Consider the following 21,322-nt stretch of genomic DNA (forward strand, 5'->3'; position numbering starts at 1 on the left):
ACACGCCTGCTCACTTTCTCCGATTTCAGTGAGCTTTGGCAAGCGTTCGCAGGTCGACAAATATTTTGGGCGAGCTCAAAGAGCTCGGTTTGCTCAGAATTTTGATTTGGGCTCATTTCGGCCTCCGTTTCCACTACGGGCAGTACTGCACAGGTTATTTCGTCATTTTGTGCAGATTTTCTGTCAGTGCCGTTTTCTGCATAACAGGTGCCTTATAGTCTTCTACGGTTTGTGCTATATAGCACAAGTTGTTCCCGCTCCATTTCTCCTATTTTCGGGCAGTTTTCACATCAGGTGCAGCATTTACCATGGCTGACAACAACAACACAGATGTGTTCAAGATGTTTGCTGCTGAGGACAGGTTGGATGGGGACAACTACCCTATGTGGGCTTATATGATGCAACACGTTCTTGTGTCAAAAGGTGTCTGGAACATTGTGCAGGGCATTGATGTACGTCCTGGTTCTGAAGATGTAGGCGATATTGAGGATGTTGCAGGTCTTGCTGCAAGGATTGCAGCTGTTAGAGTTGTTTTGCCTACAGCAGAACAAGCTCGTTGGGATGTTAAGGATGCGCAGGCTCATGCATTGATTGCGTTGTCTGTGAAGCGCACCATTATTCCTCACATCCGTTCAGCAAAATCTGCAAAACAGGCTTGGGATATTCTAGCAGGTCTTTATGCAAGCCGCAATGAGGCTAAAATTGCTTTGCTGCGTAAAGAGCTAGAGTCGAAGATTATGCATGAGGAAGATGATATGGACACTTTCCTTGCTAGTGTCAAGGATATCAATGAGCAACTCATTTCTGCAGGTGAAGTCATTTCTGACAGTTCCCTTGTGCAGACTGTTCTTGATGCCTTACCAGATTCCTACCAGACTTTTGCTAGTACTTGGAGACTGATGACCCAAGGAAATCCTGAAGTTGTCAAGTTTGATGCATTATGCACATTGCTGTTGCAAGAGTCACTTTCTAGAAAAAACAGGACTAGGCAGCGTGCAGTTGAACAGGCTTTTATTGCTTCTCAAATAAAGGGTGGTAACAGTAATGCAGCCACTTCTTATGGTTCTGCTGCGAGTGGCAAAAATTCTGTTCCTAATGCTTCTGCTGGCAGCACTTCGTCTGGCAATTCTGGTGATAAGGGCAAAAAGAAGATGCGTTGCCATTATTGTAAAGCCAATGATCACTTGATCAAGTCGTGTCCTAAGTTGAAGGCCAAAGAGGCTAAGAAGAAAGAGGGTGGTTCCACTGCAAATGCTGGTTCCACTACAAATGCAGCCATTGTTGACTCTTCTGTGAAAGGAGATTGTGATGCTGATGTTGATGCAGAATGGGCTTTTAGCGCAGAGTGCACTTACAATCCTGCTGTCCATGATGCATGCTTGTCAGTTGCTGCAGATTCACATGTGTGGTATTTCGACAGTGGTGCTACAAAGCACATTACCTCACATCGTGAATTGTTTACCTCTCTCGAGTCTGTCCCTCATGGGAATTCAGTCACTTGTGCCAACAACGCCTCTTATCCAGTTCAGGGAGTTGGAAAGATTGTGCTCACTGCTGCTAATGGCAGTTCCTTCACACTTGTTGATGCACTTTATGTACCTGGGATCAAGAAGAATCTATTGTCTGTATCCGCACTTGCTAGACTTGGACTTGTAGTCAAATTTGTGGATGACAGATGTACAGTTCATGATCTCAGTTTTGGTGATGAAATTGTTGCATCTGGGCTTTTGTGCCGTGGGCTGTATAAGCTCACTTTGTATGACAAGTGTGGACAAAATTTTGCAAATGCTGTTGCAGATTCAAGGGCTATTTCAGATGCAAAACTTTGGCATGCACGTTTTGGTCATCTGAATTTTGCCAGTTTGCTGCGTTTGCAGAAATCTGATATGGTTGCTTCTTTGCCGCCTCTTGAAGCACCTATCAAACATGTTTGTGAAGGCTGTATTCTGGGTAAAATGCAGCGTTCTAAGTTTCCAAAGGATGGTTCAGTTAGGGCCACATGCAGGTTGCAGCTTGTGCATAGTGATGTTTGTGGGCCCATGCAAACTCCGTCCTTGGGCAATTACCTGTACTTCGTGACTTTCATTGATGATTACTCCAGGCATGCATGGGTATTTCCGCTTAAAGCAAAGTCCGAAGTTTTTATGTGCTTCAAACAATTTTTGGCTATGGCTGAAAATGTCTCAAAATGTACTATGGGCACCCTCCGTTCCGATCGAGGGGGGGAGTATATGTCTCATGAATTTAATGCATTTCTGGCTAGTCGTGGGATAAAACACCAATGTACAGTGCCTTATACACCTCAGCAAAATGGTGTTGCTGAGAGGAAAAACAGGTCACTAACGGAAATGGCACGATGTATGGTCAAAAGTCAAGCTTTGCCGCATTCTTTTTAGCTTGAGGCCATCATGTGTGCCACTTATGTACTTAACAGGTGTCCTACGAAAGCTTTGCAGTCTATTACTCCATATGAAGCATGGCATGATAGAAAACCTTCTATTGAGCACATGCGTGTTTTTGGCTGTTTGGCATATGCTTTGGTGCCACAAGTGCAGCGCAGAAAATTGGATGATAAGGCTGTCAAATGTATTTTTGTTGGTTATAGTGCTGAAAGCAAAGGTTACAGGTTGTATCATCCGCAAACAAAACGTATTTTGGTTTCACGGGATGTAGTGTTTGTGGAAGATTCTGTTCAACCCTTGCTGTCATGTACTAGAGACAGTAATGTAAGCTCACAGGACATTTATGACACTTTGTTGCCTCTTTTCAGTGGTGGAAATACGAATGTAAGTTCCAATGAGGCAAATGTACAGCCTATGGGGGTTTCTGAAAATGTTTTAGAACAGCCTATTACTGATGCAGATGTACATGATGTACTTGATGAGGAAAGGGCTGAAAATGAGCAGGCTAGAGGTATGCCAAAATGGCTGGTGCACACTTTGCGTGACAGTAAATTGGATGCACCTTTATCTAGTCGTACTCGTTCAGGCTCTCGCCATGCATCTTATGCATCAGATTGTTATGCTTTGGCTGTGTCTAGTTTACATGATGTTGAGGAGCCTCTGTCTTTTGATGAAGCACAGAATTCAGAAAATTGGATTGCTGCCATGAAATCAGAATATGATGCACTTATAGAGAATGACACATGGACTTTATGTGATTTGCCTCCTAGCAAAAAGGCCATTGGTACGAAGTGGGTTTACAAGTTGAAACGCAAGCCGGATGGTGAGATCGATCGCCATAAGGCTCGACTTGTTGCAAAGGGTTATGCACAACAAAAAGGCATAGATTATGAAGAGACTTTTGCTCCCACTTGTCGTATGACTACTGTGCGTTTTCTATGTGCATTGGCAGCTCATTTTGGTTGGGATGTACATCAATCAGACATTGTTACTGCTTTCTTGAATGGTGACATATTTGAGGAAGTTTATGTAACGCAGCCTCGCGGTTTTGTCATAAAAGGACAAGAGGACAAAGTGTGCAAATGTAAGAAGGCTTTGTATGGGTTGAAGCAATCTCCTCGTGCTTGGTATGAGAAAGCTGACACTCATTTGGTTAAACGAGGCTTTCGTAACAGTCCAACAGAAAGCACATTGTATGTAAAGCGTGAGGATGATGTATTTCTCATTGTGGTTCTTTATGTTGATGATTTGCTGATCACTGGACCAAATGAGAGACATATTGCTGAATTTAAGGCTGATTTGAATGCTACTTTCAAGATGAAAGATTTGGGGCTGTTGCATCATTACTTGGGTATACAGTTTAAGCAGTGTGATGGTGGTATTGCCTTGTGTCAGAAAAGTTACATAGAGACATTGCTATGTAAGTTTGGACTTGAGGATTGCAAACCTATTGCCACTCCCATGGAAACAAGTTTGAAGTTGAGTCTACATGATGCTGGCGATCCTGCTGATGTCACTCTTTACCAAACTGCTGTTGGCTGCCTCATTTATGTATGCAACACGAGGCCAGATATTCAGTTTGCAGTCTCGCAGGTCAGCAGATTTATGCATAGCCCAGGGTCTAAGCATTGGCAGGCTGTCAAGAGGATTTTCCGCTACCTTAGTGGCACTTTACATCTTGGCTTGTTTTATCCCAAGGGGGGATCATTGCCGCCAGACTTACATGCTTTTTCGGACTCAGATTGGGCTGGTTGTTTTGACATGCGAGTGTCCACAAGTGGTTTTTGTTTCATGCTTGGCAGTTCATGTATATCATGGTTGAGCAAGAAGCAACCTACTGTGGCCACTTCGAGTTGTGAGGCTGAGTACAGGGCAGTCTTCACAGCTACGGTTGAGTGTGTATGGCTCAGACGCCTTATGGCTGACTTGGGTGTTGGACAGGACACTGCCAACACTATCTACACTGACAGTCAGAGCGCATTGGCAGTTGCGAGGAACCCAGTTTTTCATGCTCGCACAAAGCACATTGAGGTGCATTACCACTATGTCAGGGAGAGGCTCTCAGCAGGAGAGATCAGCTTGGCTTATGTGCCAACACAGGACAACCTTGCAGATCTTTTCACAAAGGCATTGTCTCGTGAGAAGCTTGAAGCTTTCCGCAAAGCTTTGGGCTTACTCCCCTTTGTGGACTGATCCTGTCCTCAGGGCATGGCACTTCCCTTTACTCATGTGCCAGCTCTCGTTCACCGCATCACTCCAGGGGGGATTTGTTACCATATACATGTGGTAGTGATGTGTGTGAACACACTAGGACCGCCGGGGCATTTTTTCCCTCTTTAGGAGGTTTTTTCCCCCGTGCATTGTATATACGCCCATCACTCTAGGGCTATCTATCTTTCCATTGCACACTAAGTAACACACTCTCTATTGTGTGCCCCTAGGGAAATGTGGAAGAGTAGCCGCACGCGATGTCATTTGGCACAGTAGGTTAAACACAAGTGCCTCACGACATGGTAAATTACTGTAATAAGTAATTTTTCCACGCCTTGTAACCATCATACCCTTCTAAGGGTCCTATCCCATGTTTCAAGAGTAGTAGGTCCCCTTACATAGAACCTAGAGTATCGACAAGAAAAATATACCTTAATCTGATGCTTAAAAGGGTTGCCAGCAAGTGGTTGAATGTGTGTGTGTGTGTTTTTGTGTGTGTGTGTGTATGTGTGTACCAGCAAGTGTGAACTAAGCTAGGAAAGTTTAATTTGATACTAAAAACTTACTACCATGTGGTGAAATGTGTGTATGTGTGTGTGTGTGTGTGTGTGTGTGTGTGTGTGAGAGAGAGAGAGAGAGACTTTGAAGATTCAAAGAAGAACAAGAAGAGGAGAGAAATTTTAACATCGTAGGATTCCAAGAGATTGCAAAGGTCTATTTGTAGAGTCTCTTTGGTGGAAGCAAGTATTTGAATAAGATGAATCGTGACATAGATTGACCTACCTTTTATAAATCCATATTGGCTGCCATGGTTGGTATTGAATATGCTTCTTTCACCAAGCAAGAATGTATTCCTCGTCCAGCTTGATTTGGATAAGGCTTATGATAGAATCTCATGGACTTACGTTGACGCAGTCATGAAGGCTCCGGGCTTTGGACCTAGAATGTGTGCGATTGTCCAAGCGTTAGGGGAAGGAAGTTACTCTGAGCTCCTCTTCAACAACAAGAGAGGGGGAGGGTTTGAGGTCAAGCGCTCGATCAAGCAAGGTTGCCCCCTTGCCCCGCTACTTTTTGCTATTGGCTCTCACCCATCGGTTACTGCGCTTGAGAAAAGTGTTGTGAAAGGGGAAATTCAAGGTCTTTCACTACCTGGAGAGAAACAACTACTGGCAAAGCTATTTGCAGATGACTCTTTGTTTTTCCTCAAAGCTCATTTAGAGACACTACGAAGAGCCCTTTAGATTGTTCAGCTTTTTGCCACTACCTCCGGATCTATGTGCAGTATTGATATCTCTCTCAAAAAGTGACACCTTTGACGCTGCAGAATGGTCCGGAGAGGTAATAGGCAAGGGCAGTGTATTCAGGCACCTTGGTGCTCCACTTAGAGTGGGCATTACAAATAAGCAGAGAGTCGGCTGGATCTTGACTATAGTCAACGATAAAATGAGAAGACAGAAGTTTGTGCTCCACCTCTTCCATAGTAGAATCACGGTGATCAATGCTGTCATGATGTCGTACATTTCATTTGTATCGTCGTTGCTTAAAATGAGCAAATCACTAACCAAGAGCTCGCTACCTATTGGATGCAAACAAATCTGCATATTCTAAAGGGACCTAGCTTGAATGACATGCAAGTGGACGCGCCATGCCCCTAGTTCGCGCCCATGCGTAGTCCGAATCCACCCTTAAGGGCTTAACTATGGAGACTCAAGTCTTGAACTCAAGACGTAATCTGAGAGAGAGAGAGAGAGAGAGAGAGAGAGGCAAAGGCTAAAGGGTAGGTTAAGAGAGAGGAGGAATTCTGGCAGGGCAATTTAAGAGCTAGGGAAGAGCTGCATGAGATCAGAGGTCCCACCAGTGCTTTCTTCCTCCTTTTACCATTTTTGTCCTGACAGAGAACCAAGTGCCAAGAGAGAGGAGAGAGAGCCATTGGATGAGAGAGAGAAGTGGGGAGTGTCGAAGGTGACATATCATCGACTCAGGAGTCAGGACCTCTCTCTCTCTCTCTCTCTCTCAAGTCATGCACACGCACAGTTGCATAGAGCTCGCTTCTACAGGGACTCAGGAGCGAGCGTCGACCCTCGACTCTCGAGCGAGCAATGAGTGCAGGGACGAGGAGGGTACTCCGCAAACAAACAGGGGAAAATGAGAGAGACCCATAGAGAGAGAGAGATAGAGAGAGAGAGAGAGAGTGTATGTGTGCGTGAAAGGGAGCAAGGAGCGCAGTGATTGATTCTAATTATTGAACTGTGAGCCTCTCTCTTATTATTATACCATGGGAAGGGAGAAGAAAGAGAGAGAGAGAGAGAGAGAGAGAGAGAGAGAGCTCTGTCGACGTTGAAGACTCAAAGAGTATAAGTTGCCTGTCCCCTATGCTGCAAGTTGTCATTCTCTCTCTTTCTCTCTCTCTCTCTCTCTCTTCTTCTTCTTCTTCTGTCCACAAAAAGTCCATAGTGCACACACACATATACACAAAACACACGCCCACATATACAAACAAAAACACCCAATAAACAATTATGTCTGTTTGAAGGTGGGGAAATGGATAAATCCTGGGTCTCTCTCTCTCTCTCTAGGTTTGTCACCGTCAAGAGTACTCAAGGGAGGAGAGGAGAGGCTATACTTTGAGACTCTCTCTCTCTCTCTCTCTCTCTCACACACACACATGGGTGCCTCCAAATAGAGAGAGAGGTGAATAAACCTAGTACCCATTATAGTGGATCAAAACCCTTCTTGCTTCCAGGTGCTCTCCACTTGTAGCTGGGCTTGCGCAGACACACACACACACAGAGAGAGAGAGAGAGAGAGAGAGAGAGAGAGAGAGACACACACACGCACGCACACAGAGTAGTAGTCCTACACTCCCTAAACTTAGAACTCTACATAACTGTGAATGTGGATAGAGAGAAGCTCCTAAAATTTCTCCCCCCCCTTATTAAAACTTGAATCAACCCCCTCTCAATGACTCCATATCCATCCTTCAAATAATACCATTAGTACACTCTCATCTGTGTCCCTGAAAAGCAAACCCTCTTTTCCTCTTCTTACTCTTCTTTACTGAGTTTGTTTAAAATTAATATTAGTAGAAGAACCCTCTCCTCCCTCCACACTCTCTTTTGCCATCGCTGCTCCTCCCTCTCTTCTGTAGATCTAAAGCTCCTTCTCCATTAGAGCTCTCTCTGTAGGCTTCAAATTGAACTTCCTCTTTGTATACATGTGTATGATATTTCAGTTTAATCTTCATTATATGCATCAAAACTTGGCCTCTCTACCATTGCTGTCTTTTATTCAAGCTCTCATCCTTTGGAGCTCAGAGTGTATGCCTAGCTCTTCCATTGAAGCTTATTGTATACCCTCTCGAATTTTTTTGTTGTTGTATCTTATGTCACACAGGCTTCTATGGGAACACAAGTTAAATCCTGAGCTTTCTCAAGAAGGCTCACTCTCCACACACACTTTTGTAGAACTTGAAGCTCAGAAAAAGGACAATATATACTGATATGGATGAGTGAAGCCCAGGTAAAGCTTAAGGAGAGCTGAAGGAGTAAGCCAGATTTTTAGGGATGTTGGCGTTAGCTGATCAGTTTCCAGAATGGAAGGACTTCCCCAAGGGCCTGCATGTCATGCTAGTAGACCAAGACTTGGATGTGATCAAGGATGTGAGACACAAGCTCGACTCTTGCGGATACCTTGGTATGCGGCTGCAAAATATCTTCTCTATTGCAACATTTTTATTCTTCTTGAGCTTCTCTTCTGTTTTCCAGTGAGATTAAATGGTGGTCTGTATTTTATCCCCCTCTTACTTCTTCATGTGCAATAATCCTGTGCTTTGAACTCCAATTCAACAATGCGATTCATGCCTTTGCGCGTAATATGGAAGCAAAAAAATATATCCTTCATTTGATTTACTGGTCTCTGGATTAAAAGAGATGCGCGCTCATAAACGTTTGGATTGTCAATCACATTCTCAACTCAGTAGTTTGCAATGCCAATTGGGCAAGCTAACATTCTTCATTAAAATTTCTGCAATTGCAATGTAAAATTGCGAGCTTGGGCTTCGGAGCTTCAGTCGTGCCAGCAATATCGATGAGCATGGCCCCATCCCATACACATCTCCAACTGTGTTTTAGTGTGTGTTTTTTCTGTGTGCCCCTTCATGAGTAGTTTGTTAATTATAATCATTGCTACATTCAAGTTTTTGACTTGTGACAAGGAGCATCATTCCCTTTGCATGACCAGGGCAGGTTACTTTTTTCTGGGTATTTTTTAAAATGTGGGTGGGGTTGTACTGAAGAGCTAATTATTTACTCACGGGTTTTGAGGTATTCAATTAGCTGAAAAATGGAGAAAATTGCACGGAGGAGGCCATGGAAGTTTGTAAGGTACCAGAAGGAATTAAGGACAAGGGGAAACATTTATAGCTAATGTTGTAGAGGCTTTTATGGAGGATGTGATCTATTATTTATGAGGCTGCTTTTTGAAAATTTTCAATGAGCTGATGTGTGAACATGTATGTGTGTGTGTGTGTGTTGTGTGTGTGTGTGTGTGTGTGTTTTGAAAGGCTTTTCTTTTGTCAAATTTCAATGAGCTTGTGTGTGTAGCCATGTGTGTGTGTGTGTGTGTATGTGTGTGTTCTTGAAATATCAGTGTTTTTCATACCATGCGTAACATCATGAGCTTCTGCTCGAAAGGCACCACATACCTAGCTAGGTACGATGTGTGTGTGTGTGTTCTTGAGATATCAGTGTTTTTCATACCATGCATAACATCATGAGCTTCTGCTCGAGAGGCACCGCAAACCTAGCTAGGTACGATTGGGGGCAGGGGACCACCGGCCCCCCAACTGGGCCAGCGGTCCCCTGCCCCCAATCGTACCTAGCTAGGTATGCGGTGCCTCCCTCACAGAAACTCATGATGTTAAGGTAAGTCACAATGTGGGAATTATTGTGCTTCTTGTGCGTTAACATTGTATGAGCCTTGAGGGTTTTAAGTTGCAATCTGACATTTGTGTGTATGTGTGTGTGTGTGTGTGTGTGTGTGTGTGTGCGCGCGCTCTATAGTGACATGCTATACAAGAGGAGAGGAGGCTTTGCAAGAGCTGGAGGACAAAAGCAAAACCTTCCATGTTGTGGTTGTAGATGTAAGTGCTCTTCTCTTCTCTTCTCTTCTCTTCCCTTCCTCATCAAAAGGCAACAAGTGGGAAGAAATAGTGTGATGGCTGCTTTCTTCTCTCTTTTTTTTTGGAGTTGTGTGCAGGTGGGATGATGATGAGTGAGAGTCTCTCTTTTTCCTATCATGTCACGAGCTCTGCTTTCACTTCCAAAATTTTTGATAAGCTTCAAGTTGTAAAAAGGAAGGGCTGAATCAGCCTCACGAGCCCAAACCTTTTTGCACACTTGCTTATAAAAACATATTATATGCTCTTGTTTGTATGGGACCCTGTCACACATACACACTTTGACTCTCTCTCTCTCTCTCTCTCTCTCTCTCTCTCTCTCTCTCACACACACACACATACTCTCTCCCTCTCATACCCTCTTACATACACCTATTCTTCTACAAATTCTCATAGTTGTGTCCATCAATTTCTGAATACTTTGCTCTAAAATTTGTCCATTTCTGAATACTTTGCTCTACAATGTGTGCATTTGTTTGGCTATCAAATACACAGAGAAGCCCCTCCCATTACTATTTTGCTATTCATATAAAATTAATTGGGTCCCTCCTTAAAATATCTTTTGCCCTGACAGGCTACAAGAAATGATACCTTTGATGGCTTCAAGATCGTGGCAGCTGCCAAGCACTTGACCACCATTAGTGAGTTCCTTTCTACCACCTTTTGATGATGCTTTTGCTTCCATTATTAGAATTCTTGACAGAAACTCACCATGTACAGAATGTTGCTCGGCTTAAGCGGCGACCCTCTCAAATGAGCTAAACCTCGTAATTGAGTGCCTGTAACAACCATCTTTTGCTTCTCCTCATTGAGCCCATGAATTATCTTGATTAGAAATGAGGCACAAATGAATATCTGATGAAAGCTAAGACACAAAATACTCCTCTTTTGAGATCTATCTGATGCATCATATCAAATTCTGATGAGATTGTACTTAGCAAAGTTTTAGGTTACACTGAAATTTAAAGGCAAATCCCACTCACAGATAATTACATGTCGTAACGTCTGATCATGCAAATTGTGTGAGAGTGCTTATTGATGGAGTCCCTGATTGAAAAGTGGACGAGTCATGTGTCATCGATGTGATGGGGATGCATGGTTGCGCATGTATAAGGAGTCCGAGTCCGATAGATGTGATAGTAGCATGATAGCTTATCCCTTTTTTCAGCTTACAATCGTGCCGGTTTAAGATTCAAAAATGCCTGTTGAGAGCAAGAAGGGAAGGAAAAATCCGGCCGAGATATAGAGCAAGAAGAATCCTGCCTAGATTTAGAGAAAAATAGTGTAAAAATAGTTCAGTTGGAACATCACAAAAAGGAGTTGTGGATGGTTGAGAAAATGATCCTTTATTGTAGAGGCAAGTACCTTCTTGCAATTCAGTGAAAGAAAGTAAGATGCTCACACTTTCTATATCCTGATCAATACAAGGTGCTCATAAACATACTACTGAAGAAGGGCTGGTTGTCCCAAGCCCATTAGTGATATGAGTACTGGATTCCAAATTCTTTGATGAACATGATTTGATTCCCTTCTTCAAGTCCACAATACATGAGTGTTTTCTTTTGAAGCTGTAAGGCTTTTCCCTTTACTACATAAGTGAAGGACAAGCTCTCTTTTTAACCAATCCTTATCCTACTTTTTTTAAACATCTCCTTTTGCTTTTCTTGCTTTTTTTAACTGCAGTGATGGCAAGTACTGAGAATATGAATATCATGATGCAAGGGATTGCTGTGAGTAGTGCTCTTTCCCTCTTTCTAGCACTCATCTAGCAAAGAATCACATCATCACACCCCCCCCCAATCGCATAGTGAAGACAAAAATGTACAAATTTGGTCTCTTTTATGTCTGACTATGCACTTATCCTCATGAGTGCAGACTCTTTTCATCTCATTTATTGCCTCTCTCATTTATGATTGCTGACAAGAAATGCTTTTGTTTGCTTCTCATCAGGCTGGTGCATCCGAATTTCTACAAAAGCCACTCTCAGAGGAAAGACTTAAGAACATTTGGCAGCATGTGGTCAGAAAGGTACCTCTTTTCACAAAAGCTTTTATTATGCTTCCATTATCTACTGGCTCTACTCTTATATCATATCTGATTTTATAGGTTCCCCAATACTACTTATGAAGCTACAAGATCAGTGAAAAAGCTTACTTTTAATCCAGTTGCATATATATGTGCGCAGGTTGCGCATGTGTGCCCATAAGTGGCCTCGGTGTATGCATGAAAGTGCATGTGTATGCACAGGGCACATGCTCTTTCTTTCTTGTTCATGGATACTTGGGATGTTTGAAAGTGGTTTAGTGTGCTAGCCAATGGTTTTCACATGCATAAGCATGCTCACCAATGAATACATCTTCCTTTCCCTTATAACCACAGGTGTGCACTCATATGTGTGCTAGGTAATGCCTTTAACATATACAAGCACACTCACAACTACATACATCTTCCTTTCCCTTATAACCACATGTATGCATTGATATCCTATTTGTGAGTAGCAAATCATGCACGGCTAAATTCTAATACTGACTGTTGAATTTTTTGGCATCTGTAGGCCCTTGTGACAGGACACCTTGTGGCTCCAACAACAGTGGCTCCATCAGCCAATAATCTCAAGTTTAAAGCCACACCCAAGCCTAGTGTGTGCAGCGACGTGACAGATGGTGGTTACGAGGCTCCTGCCCAAGTCAAGCATGAAGACCAGGTTTTCTGTATTTACAATGCTAACAAGGCAGATGAGTTATCCGCCACACAACAGTTCTTATTTCAAGAGGAGAGTCAGCATCATATTCATAGCAATTCCTCATATATGGACATGGATGGAAAGGATAACTGTGATGCCTTCTTATGCTCTACACCGCCCCAGCTTGAGCCGTCGTGTACAAGAATTGTACTGGCAGATCATGATGACAACCCCGAATTCGTCAGCTCGCCCCCCATGTCCATGTCGCAGGACTTTAACATGAAGCGAGAGCTCAAGGATGTGCATGAGTACTTTGAAGATTGTGATAGCTACCTTCACATCAAATCCGAAGTAGACGAGGCTGTTAACAACTCTGCCATCCTTAATGAGCTTTTCGACTCGAAGTCCCAGATGGATTCCGGCGACTTCTTGCTAATGGCTGATGATCATCAGAGCAATGGAAATGAAGAGTTTGTGGATCCAAAGCTATGTGTTGATTTGCACTTTCATGACATCCCAGATAGTCTTGATGACATTGCGATTGGCAGCGACATTCTCGACGACACCACGGATCAAAGCCTAAGCATGGGGTTGGATTGCTTAGATGATGAGGACTTTCAAGAAGCTGATGAGGAGGCCCTCTTGCTTGCTGAAGTGGCAAAAGTTGAGAAGAACATGAGCCTTGACAATCCATGTTGCAATGTACCGGGATCTCCAGATGATAGTACCTGTAACAATAATGTCCATAGTATGCATCAGCCGAGTAGCGCTGGTACTGGGCCCGCTTTCCCCGAAAATGTGAACAAAGCGTCAGAATCTCAAGAGGAGACGAGGTGTAAGAGCGACTCAGAGCAGAGCTGTAACATAAAAGGCAGCAAGTCTTCAAGTGGCAAGAAGAAGATGAAGGTCAGTGTCAAAATTAGCTCTCGGAGCTTGTCATAGATTAGTGAAGGATATTACAAAGTGAGTGAGTGCATTGAGCATGGGAGGTAACATGAGTGTGGTTACTAGAATGTTAGCTAGTTTTTCAGTTGCTGAATATTAGATTCCCGATTAGATTTATGGGTAATTTGTTGCTATCAGATCTACTTAGCATCTATTTTCCGGGTGGGATGCCCGAACAACCTATTTCAAGTACTGTCATAATGTCATCACTAGCAATCTAGGAAAAAGCTTTAAAGTCCCTTTCTCACATATCACATGCCACAATAATTCCCTCATTGTGACTTTCCACAACATCATTAGCTTCTGTGATGGAGGTGCCGCATATGTGGCTAGGTGCGGAAACGCAGTCCCCTGCCCCCACCGCTACCTAGCTAGGTATGCGATTCCTCTGAGTGGAAACACATGATGTAATAAATTGTATGAAAAGCATTGGGTAAGAAGACCTTTTTAGTGCGTCGGAAAATGGGAAAATGTCGAAAACTTCATGTGATAGATTTGTAAATCAGATGGTGAAGTGGGTTAAATGGGGATTGAAGGCTGTAAATAAGGGTTTATCTTGGCAACTCATAGGTGGACTGGACACCAGAGCTCCATAGGCGATTCGTGCAAGCGGTGGAGCAACTTGGCGTGGACAAGGCCATCCCATCTCGCATTCTTGAGCTCATGGGAGTCAAATGCTTGACGCGCCATAACATTGCAAGCCATCTTCAGGTTTCTATCTTCTTCTTTTGTACTTGGTACTTTGTATGTGCATGGCTAGGGAGGTAAAAGGGGGTGAAATGTCTCAAGGCATGTATATGAGCAAATGCTGTGGTAGAAGCAAATCTTGCTCAATCTGAAGCTTAGTAATGTGAAACAAAGAGGGAGTGGATCTTATGTTGAAAATTCTAGCAACTTTGTTTGATTTCCCTGTTTGTAGAGTAAATTCCCTTTTAAAAAATAAGAAATTTCTGCAATAATTTGATTGGACCTTCAATTTCAAGAGCAAAATTTGGGCATTGTAGCCATAAATCCCAGGAAATAACTTAATTTTTTTATGTACAACTCGTTATATTTTTCAAGAATCCGGCCAGTTGAAAATGATTCCTCATTTTAAGGCAGAGTGAATTTCCCTTGATATAGAAAAATCGTGATTATGCTTTTATCGGGCCTTCATTTTGAAGGGTAGATTTTGGGCATTTTAGCTATAAATCTCAACAGATACTTTAGATTTTTTATAAATCCAGGCTACCCATTGTGTAAATTTCCTGGTTGATTTAAAAAATCCTGATTATGATTTATTGGACCTTGATTTTCACTGGTATATTTTGGGCATTTTAGCTATACAAAAAAACAAAGGTTGAAATTTTTTACAATTGTCTTTTTCCCGAGCAGTGCTTTGGAGGACATTTTGCTCTGATGTGTTTGTGCACGTGTGTTTGATAGATTTGTGTATGCAAGTTTATGTAACGAAGGCGCACTTGCAGCGCCCATGCGGCCATGCGTGCACAGATGCTTGTCTTGATGTGATAGAGGTTGAGGGATGTGTGTTGTGGGTGGGCTGTGATTGTACTGTGTGTGTGGGTGAGAGGCTTTGATGTGATTTGTGATGCTAATTCTGTGTTAGGGAAGACTAGTCACCCTCTAGTCTTGATCTGGATAAAGAAATCATTCATTCATATGATTGGCTACGGGTTTTAATATAATTTTTCTTGTGCGCACGAGCAATCATGCTTGATTTGCGTCAATCGGGTCATTTTGTTGCCTAGTCAAGTTTATCCTCTTTTTGCTCACAAGTCAAGCTACCCAAGTTCCCAGGGCCCACGTACTATTTGTGAGCGTGCGTGCGTGCGTGTGTGTGTGTGTGTGTGTGTGTGAGTGAGAGAGAGAGAGAGAGACGACGTGAGCAGACCAAGGTGAAAGTTGAAAGTGAAACCCACTTTTTGGTTAATCTGCATAGGATCTCTCTCTCTCTCTCTCTCTCTCTCTCTCTCTTTTACACACTCACATTCACAATTTCACAGACACATACACAAGAAGTTTTGAACAGACTCTCACAATAATTCCCACATTATGACTTACCTCAACATCATGAGCTTCTGTGAGGGAAGCACAGCATACCTAGCTAGGTACGATTGGGGTCGGGGGACCGCCGGCCCGGTGGGGGGCCGGTGGTCCCCTGCCCCCAATCGTACCTAGCTAGGTATGCGGTGCCTCCCGAGCAGAAGCTCATGATGTTATGCATTGTATGAAAAACATTGAAAAAGGCTCCCTTTTCCTACATGAGAAAATTTCTAAATCTTCTTGTGATACACCCCCATATACCATTCACACCCCTAATTGAGATATGTCCTTCTGGCAATGCAGAAGTACAGGTCCCACAGAAAGCATGTGCAAGCTCGAGAGGTGGAAGCAGCCAGCTGGAACCAGAGGCGGCATATTGAGGTAGCTGCCGCTGGCCGCACCACCCCCCCCGCCACCCTGCGGCCGCAACAAGCCACCTGGCCAACTATCCGGCCATCAGCTACCGCCCAAACACAGCCACGTGCAGCTCTCCCTGCACCTCCACCTGTCTTGCATGTTTGGGGCCATCCCACACTAGACCCCTCCTTGCATTTCTGGCCTGCTTGGCCACCTCCGGTAAGACCCTCTTGAACACAAGCACACACACGTGTGTGTGTGTGTGTGCGCGCATGCACGCACGCACGTATATGTGTGTATACATGCACACATGTATATACACACTTACACACACTATGTATGTGTCTCTATGTGTGTATGCGTGCATGCATGCAAGCATGTATATGTGTGTACATTTGTACAGGTGCATGTATGCACACACACACACACACACACGTATACACACACACACACACACACTATGTATGTGTCTCTGTGTGTGTATGTGTGTGTACATATACGGGTGCATTTACATACACACACATGTGTGTGTGTGTGTGTGTGTGTGTGTGTCCCCACCATCACTAAAGCTGAGGTTTTTTTTATGTGTTAAGAAGAGAGCTCAAAATCCTGTTGTTTGGGTGATATAAATGCAGGCCTGCCAGTTGGATGCATGGGGTAACCCCTTCTACGCCGCCCAGCCCATCCTGGTAACTCTTTCTCTTCTCAAAACTTGGTTTTTCTCGTTATCTCCAAAGTAATAAACTGCAATAAGGTGAGAAGACTGCTCAAAAACTTCGAGTTACAGACACAGATAAATTGTCTCCACTGGAAAGAAAAAAAAGAAGCATATGAACCAATTGTTTTTTTTTTCTCCGTATGTGTGTATTCGAATAAACAAAAACTTGTACGGTTAGAACGGTTCTCTGCAAGTAGTGTAGCAAGTTTCTTCTCTTATTGAAAGGCAATTGCGAGTCTTTGCGATACTCCCAACTTGCCAAAAATAAATAAGCAAAGGAACCAAAGCCAAAGCTTAAAGCAAGCTAGAATCCTTGAAGACAGGTGAACATGGCTAACCATCATAGGCACCTAAAAATAGGATGGTCCAGGAGAGCTCTAATATACTGAAGCAACCATGTCATCAAAAAAATGCCCTAGTAATTTGTGAGCAACTGTAGTTGTTTGTGTAGCTTTCTTTTGAAATTTGAACTTTTAGCTTTCTAGCAATCTGAGTTGATGTGTGGTCACAGAGGGTTCCACTTGCTCCTATGCCAAGTATAGCCAACATGGCTTTGTTCCCTACAATTGGAAAGCAACCGAATCTCCATCCGGTATGCCATATGTGCCTATTTTCTGTTTTGCTACTCCTTACCTTGAATATTGAGCATATAAGGCATCTGTGTAGAATATTGCATATTAAAGGCATTTATGTTCAGCTGATTTGCAATCAAATGTGCAGCCCAAGGAGACGGTGGTCGCAGCAATAAACGAAGTACTAAAGAACCCATACGTGCCCTTGCCATTGGGACTCAAGTCTCCGTCGCTAGAGAGTGTGGTTTCCGAGCTCCAAAGACAAGGCATCCCTATGGCCCCTACAGCAACCATTTAGCCCATCCACCCCATATTTAAACTAAATTCGCCGACAAAGCATGATCAGCTGTCAAGATAAAGTAGATTAGTTAAAGCAATTTTCTCTTGTTCTTTTTCACACACCTTTTTTCCACGCACTTCGGCCGCCCAGTGAACCTTGTTGTCTCTTCAAGCAAAGAGTAAAATGCCTATCACTCAACTTTAGACATACTCCTGATGCCCATTATATGTTAGCCACCTTAAACATCATTTTTACTTTCAGGCTTTAATCTCCTTTTGGAAGAGGCTATGCTTTAGATGCAGAGTTTGTACATACACCTATCCAAAAGGGACAATCCAATAACACCTACTTTGTATCAGCAACTTGATATCCCTTTAACGGTGGTCTTCTTGTTTTGACACGGTTTTTTGTTTGATCCAAATGAATATTGCATTGAAGCATGCAGATTGTATGCCTGTTTCTCTTGTTTGCCAAGTCACAATTATGATAGGCAAATTCCATCTTCTGTGAGATAGATCTCCTCATACAGAAGGAAAGACTCTCATTCAACACTCTGCAAGTGCTAATTGTAGTTGCTAGTAAGCTTCAATTTTAAATCTCTCTCTCTCTCTCTCTCTCTCTCTCTCTCTCACACACACACACACACACACATAAGGCCTCATGAGAAATGAATGAATGTTTAGAATCGATCTACACGTCATTTAAAGCAAATTGATTGAACAAATTAATTATGCAATGAAGTGGTGCATTATATTGAATCAAAGCAAATCTAGTGTCTTCTCTTATAAATGAATGAACACGACATGTTTCCATCATGAATACTAAAGAATCTTCAATGAAATTCCATCAGGCTTCTTTGTGAAGTAACCAGAGAGCATTTCACCCACATCAAACAAATCAATAAAATTCATTGTCTTCTAAACTTCCATCAAAACTCGTTATTCTGAACTTGGGTGTAAAAACTCACGCTCTCCACATGATCCTTCCTGCGAGACGACAGGCCAAAAAGACTTAAGTGTTGCCAATAAGGATATGATAGGCACAGGTTACCACAAATTAAGGCAAACAAGCAGCACTTTGAGAGTCCTATTTGTAGTCCCCTCCAACACACACACACACACAAGTCACAAAGATTTATCATCCTCTAGAGGTATGGGACCAAAACATGCATACAAAGAGTGTCTCCTCTCACCATGGAGAGGAAAATGGTAGTCACATTGGGGCAATGACCCCTAATGTCGGTGTGATTAGGCAAATCCTAGTGGCTAGATGGAAGTAACCTTAGGATTGAAAAACAAGGTAAGAAAGGGAGAAGAAATTAAAAGCTAAGGGGTGGTGTTCGACAGTGTTGTAGAAGACTTGGGAGACCATAACTATTGTATGATTGCCTTCTCTCCAGAGAACTCCACCCACTTTCCTTTGGCTCGTGTCCAGTTGAGCTCTTCGCCTTTGTGTTTGAATTGTAACGGTTTGAGTTCTTGTGCGATCCAAAACTTGGTGGTGTCTTTGAAAAGATGTGACTATTAGCCTTGTGCCAACCTTTTGTATTCCCGAATTCGAGAATGGCATGCGGGCTTGTCGAGAGAGGTGATGCAATCTATCATGTTGTAGTCAAGCTTGACCCGTCTTGAGGTGTCGTTGAGGAAGTTGATGTGCGCCAAGAACTGACTCTTGGTCGTTTCCCATGTTTGGGATAGCCCACCAATGCAAACATTGCCGTCGTTCTCGAAGCTTTGTTGTCACAGAAGTGTCCACTTTAGCAAGCGTCGCCGAGTGGGCTTGGGTGACCTTTGCTTCCACGTCCTCCACCTTGTTAGTAGCGAGATCGACCATGGAATCAAATCGTGCCTCAACCTTGGTAAGGCGAATTTTCTTAATTGAGGGCATTGGAGGCCACTAGGACATCAACAAAGCTCAGATGGGTTATCGCAGGGCTTTTCAAGGTGTTGATCTTTCCTTTGGTTGCCGACAGCCAGAGAGCTTTATGGAGTTTGCACACAACGCTGCAGAAACCCTATCTCTAGTGCCGACCAACGCCTCTTAATAGAATAAACATAAACCTATAGAGTTGTCCGATGCAGTTGAGTCTCTTGCCACCGCTAGGACATCAACAAAGCTCGAATGGATTATTGCAGGGCTTTTCGGGATGTTGATCTTCCCTTTGGTTGTAATGCCTCTGACGGCCGAAGAACTTTATAGAATCCGCACACAAAGCTGCAGAAACCCTATCTCTTGTGCCAACCAATGCCTCTTAATAGAATAAGCTGCTAAGCGACCACAAAACATCTGTTAAGCGACCAACAGAGCTCAAAATGCTAGCCACAGAGTATACAGCACCAAAATACTTAGTGTTTTTATTGTGCTTGAGCCAGTGTTGAGGGTGAGTATTGCTCTCAGTAGTTTAGGTAAGATCACCACAAAGTGGAGAAAGAAACTTCTTGCTATAAGCACTCCACCGCCATGGCATCTGGATTCAGTGCTTAATGTTTCAACTCTGTCTATATCTGATCCGCCTATGCTTGAACATGATAAGCACGACAATAATCATTTGATTAGAGGTTCTTATAAAGATTTTTTAATGTTTTTCCATTGTTTACCAAATGTCTTGCCTTGATCACAATATAGGTATTCAACAATCGTTCCACAAGTGGCAACCTTATTCAAATACTTTTTGGTGCCAAGTAATTCACCAAGTTTGATCTAAGGTAGATCAAGTCATGTTTCACACTTGATATGGACATTGTTGTTTCAACTTCTGCTTCAACCACTTTCCCACAGATAATGAACAATCTCTTTGGTATGTATCTAGGGAGTGGATCTTGGATTAAGAATGAACACATAGTACATTAAGGAGATTTGCAACACCTTTGTAATATTTTGTAGGTGCGATATCGAGAGAAGTTGTATGTAAAGCATTCCCTAAAGAGCTCATGTATGTTGAACATGACATTGTCACTTTCAGAGTAAATGATGAACTATCTCTTTTGCTTATAGATGGAAAGTGGAGTGGGGTGTTTTTAGGTAAATAATGAACCTGTAGCATCTCACTCAAGAAAATTTGTAGCCTTTGTAGCATTTCAAGGTTTCCACATCAGAGGGGTTGTGTAAAGCGTGTTAAGTGTGATATAAACATGTCATAACCGAGCAATAAACCTTCGGGAGTAGCATCACATACCATCAGCCCACACCCTAGCAAGTGTGTCCATCCATGCATTGCCTAGGTCTATAGTTCAAAGAGTGGTGATCCCACAAGATAGCTCTTGGATTAGCCCAAGCTCCTATTTATGAGACTTCATCCCTCTCCCTCTCTCTCTCTCTCTCTCTCTCTCTCTCTCTCTCACACACACACACACACACACACACACACAAATGAAATGAAATGTTATATCAACGTCTTCTAAATGCCATATTGACCTATAAGACTAGATAGTTACATCATGGTGAATCCGATACAAGGTCTCAATAAAAAGAAAGAAAGAAACTAACTAAACAGAAACACTATTAGAGCTGTAAAAGGTGGATATCAAGAGCCTGAGAGGTACATATACAAAAAATGGGTGTGTATCCCAAAGAACAAATACAAAATGGTGGATATGTGTATCAAAATTTGGAGATGGCTCGCATGTGTCGTTGCATCATCATGTCGATGTCCTCCATGGTGAGATTCTACACAAGGAGTCTCCTATGTCTTGCCAATACAAATCTGATCCTCTGTTGCAACCTCCTCTGTCGATGGAGCATCTCCTCATCCTAGGCCTCTTGGATCTCCCCAACTGTGCTACTCGATCACTCAATATACCTCTACTAGTGATGTGTCATGTATTCCTCCTCTCTGGCTGGTCTTGGCTCTTTTCAATCTTTTGATGGAAGAACATTGTGATCCGTCTCTGGGTGGGTCTCCCTGTGTGAGCCTCTCTCTCTCTTTCAGTAACCTT

General features: G+C 43.0%; 1 protein-coding gene across 1 annotated transcript; it reads left to right on the forward strand.

The window, feature by feature from the left end:
* Nucleotides 1-7,178: 7,178 nt before the first annotated feature.
* On the forward strand, nucleotides 7,179-17,785 carry LOC147441231 (two-component response regulator-like APRR2). Its single transcript, XM_086482906.1, has 11 exons — nucleotides 7,179-8,306; nucleotides 9,674-9,753; nucleotides 10,364-10,430; nucleotides 11,473-11,519; nucleotides 11,740-11,817; nucleotides 12,344-13,378; nucleotides 13,988-14,128; nucleotides 15,764-16,036; nucleotides 16,453-16,506; nucleotides 17,047-17,127; nucleotides 17,256-17,785. Exons 1-11 carry the CDS (start codon nucleotides 8,177-8,179, stop codon nucleotides 17,403-17,405), a joined length of 2,136 nt encoding a protein of 711 aa, XP_086339032.1. The 5' UTR covers nucleotides 7,179-8,176; the 3' UTR covers nucleotides 17,406-17,785.
* The last annotated feature ends 3,537 nt before the right edge of the window (nucleotides 17,786-21,322 follow it).

Source organism: Adiantum capillus-veneris, chromosome 15, assembly GCF_014529385.1.
Source record: "Adiantum capillus-veneris isolate H3 chromosome 15, ASM1452938v2, whole genome shotgun sequence".
In the NCBI taxonomy this organism is placed as follows: domain Eukaryota; kingdom Viridiplantae; phylum Streptophyta; class Polypodiopsida; order Polypodiales; family Pteridaceae; genus Adiantum; species Adiantum capillus-veneris.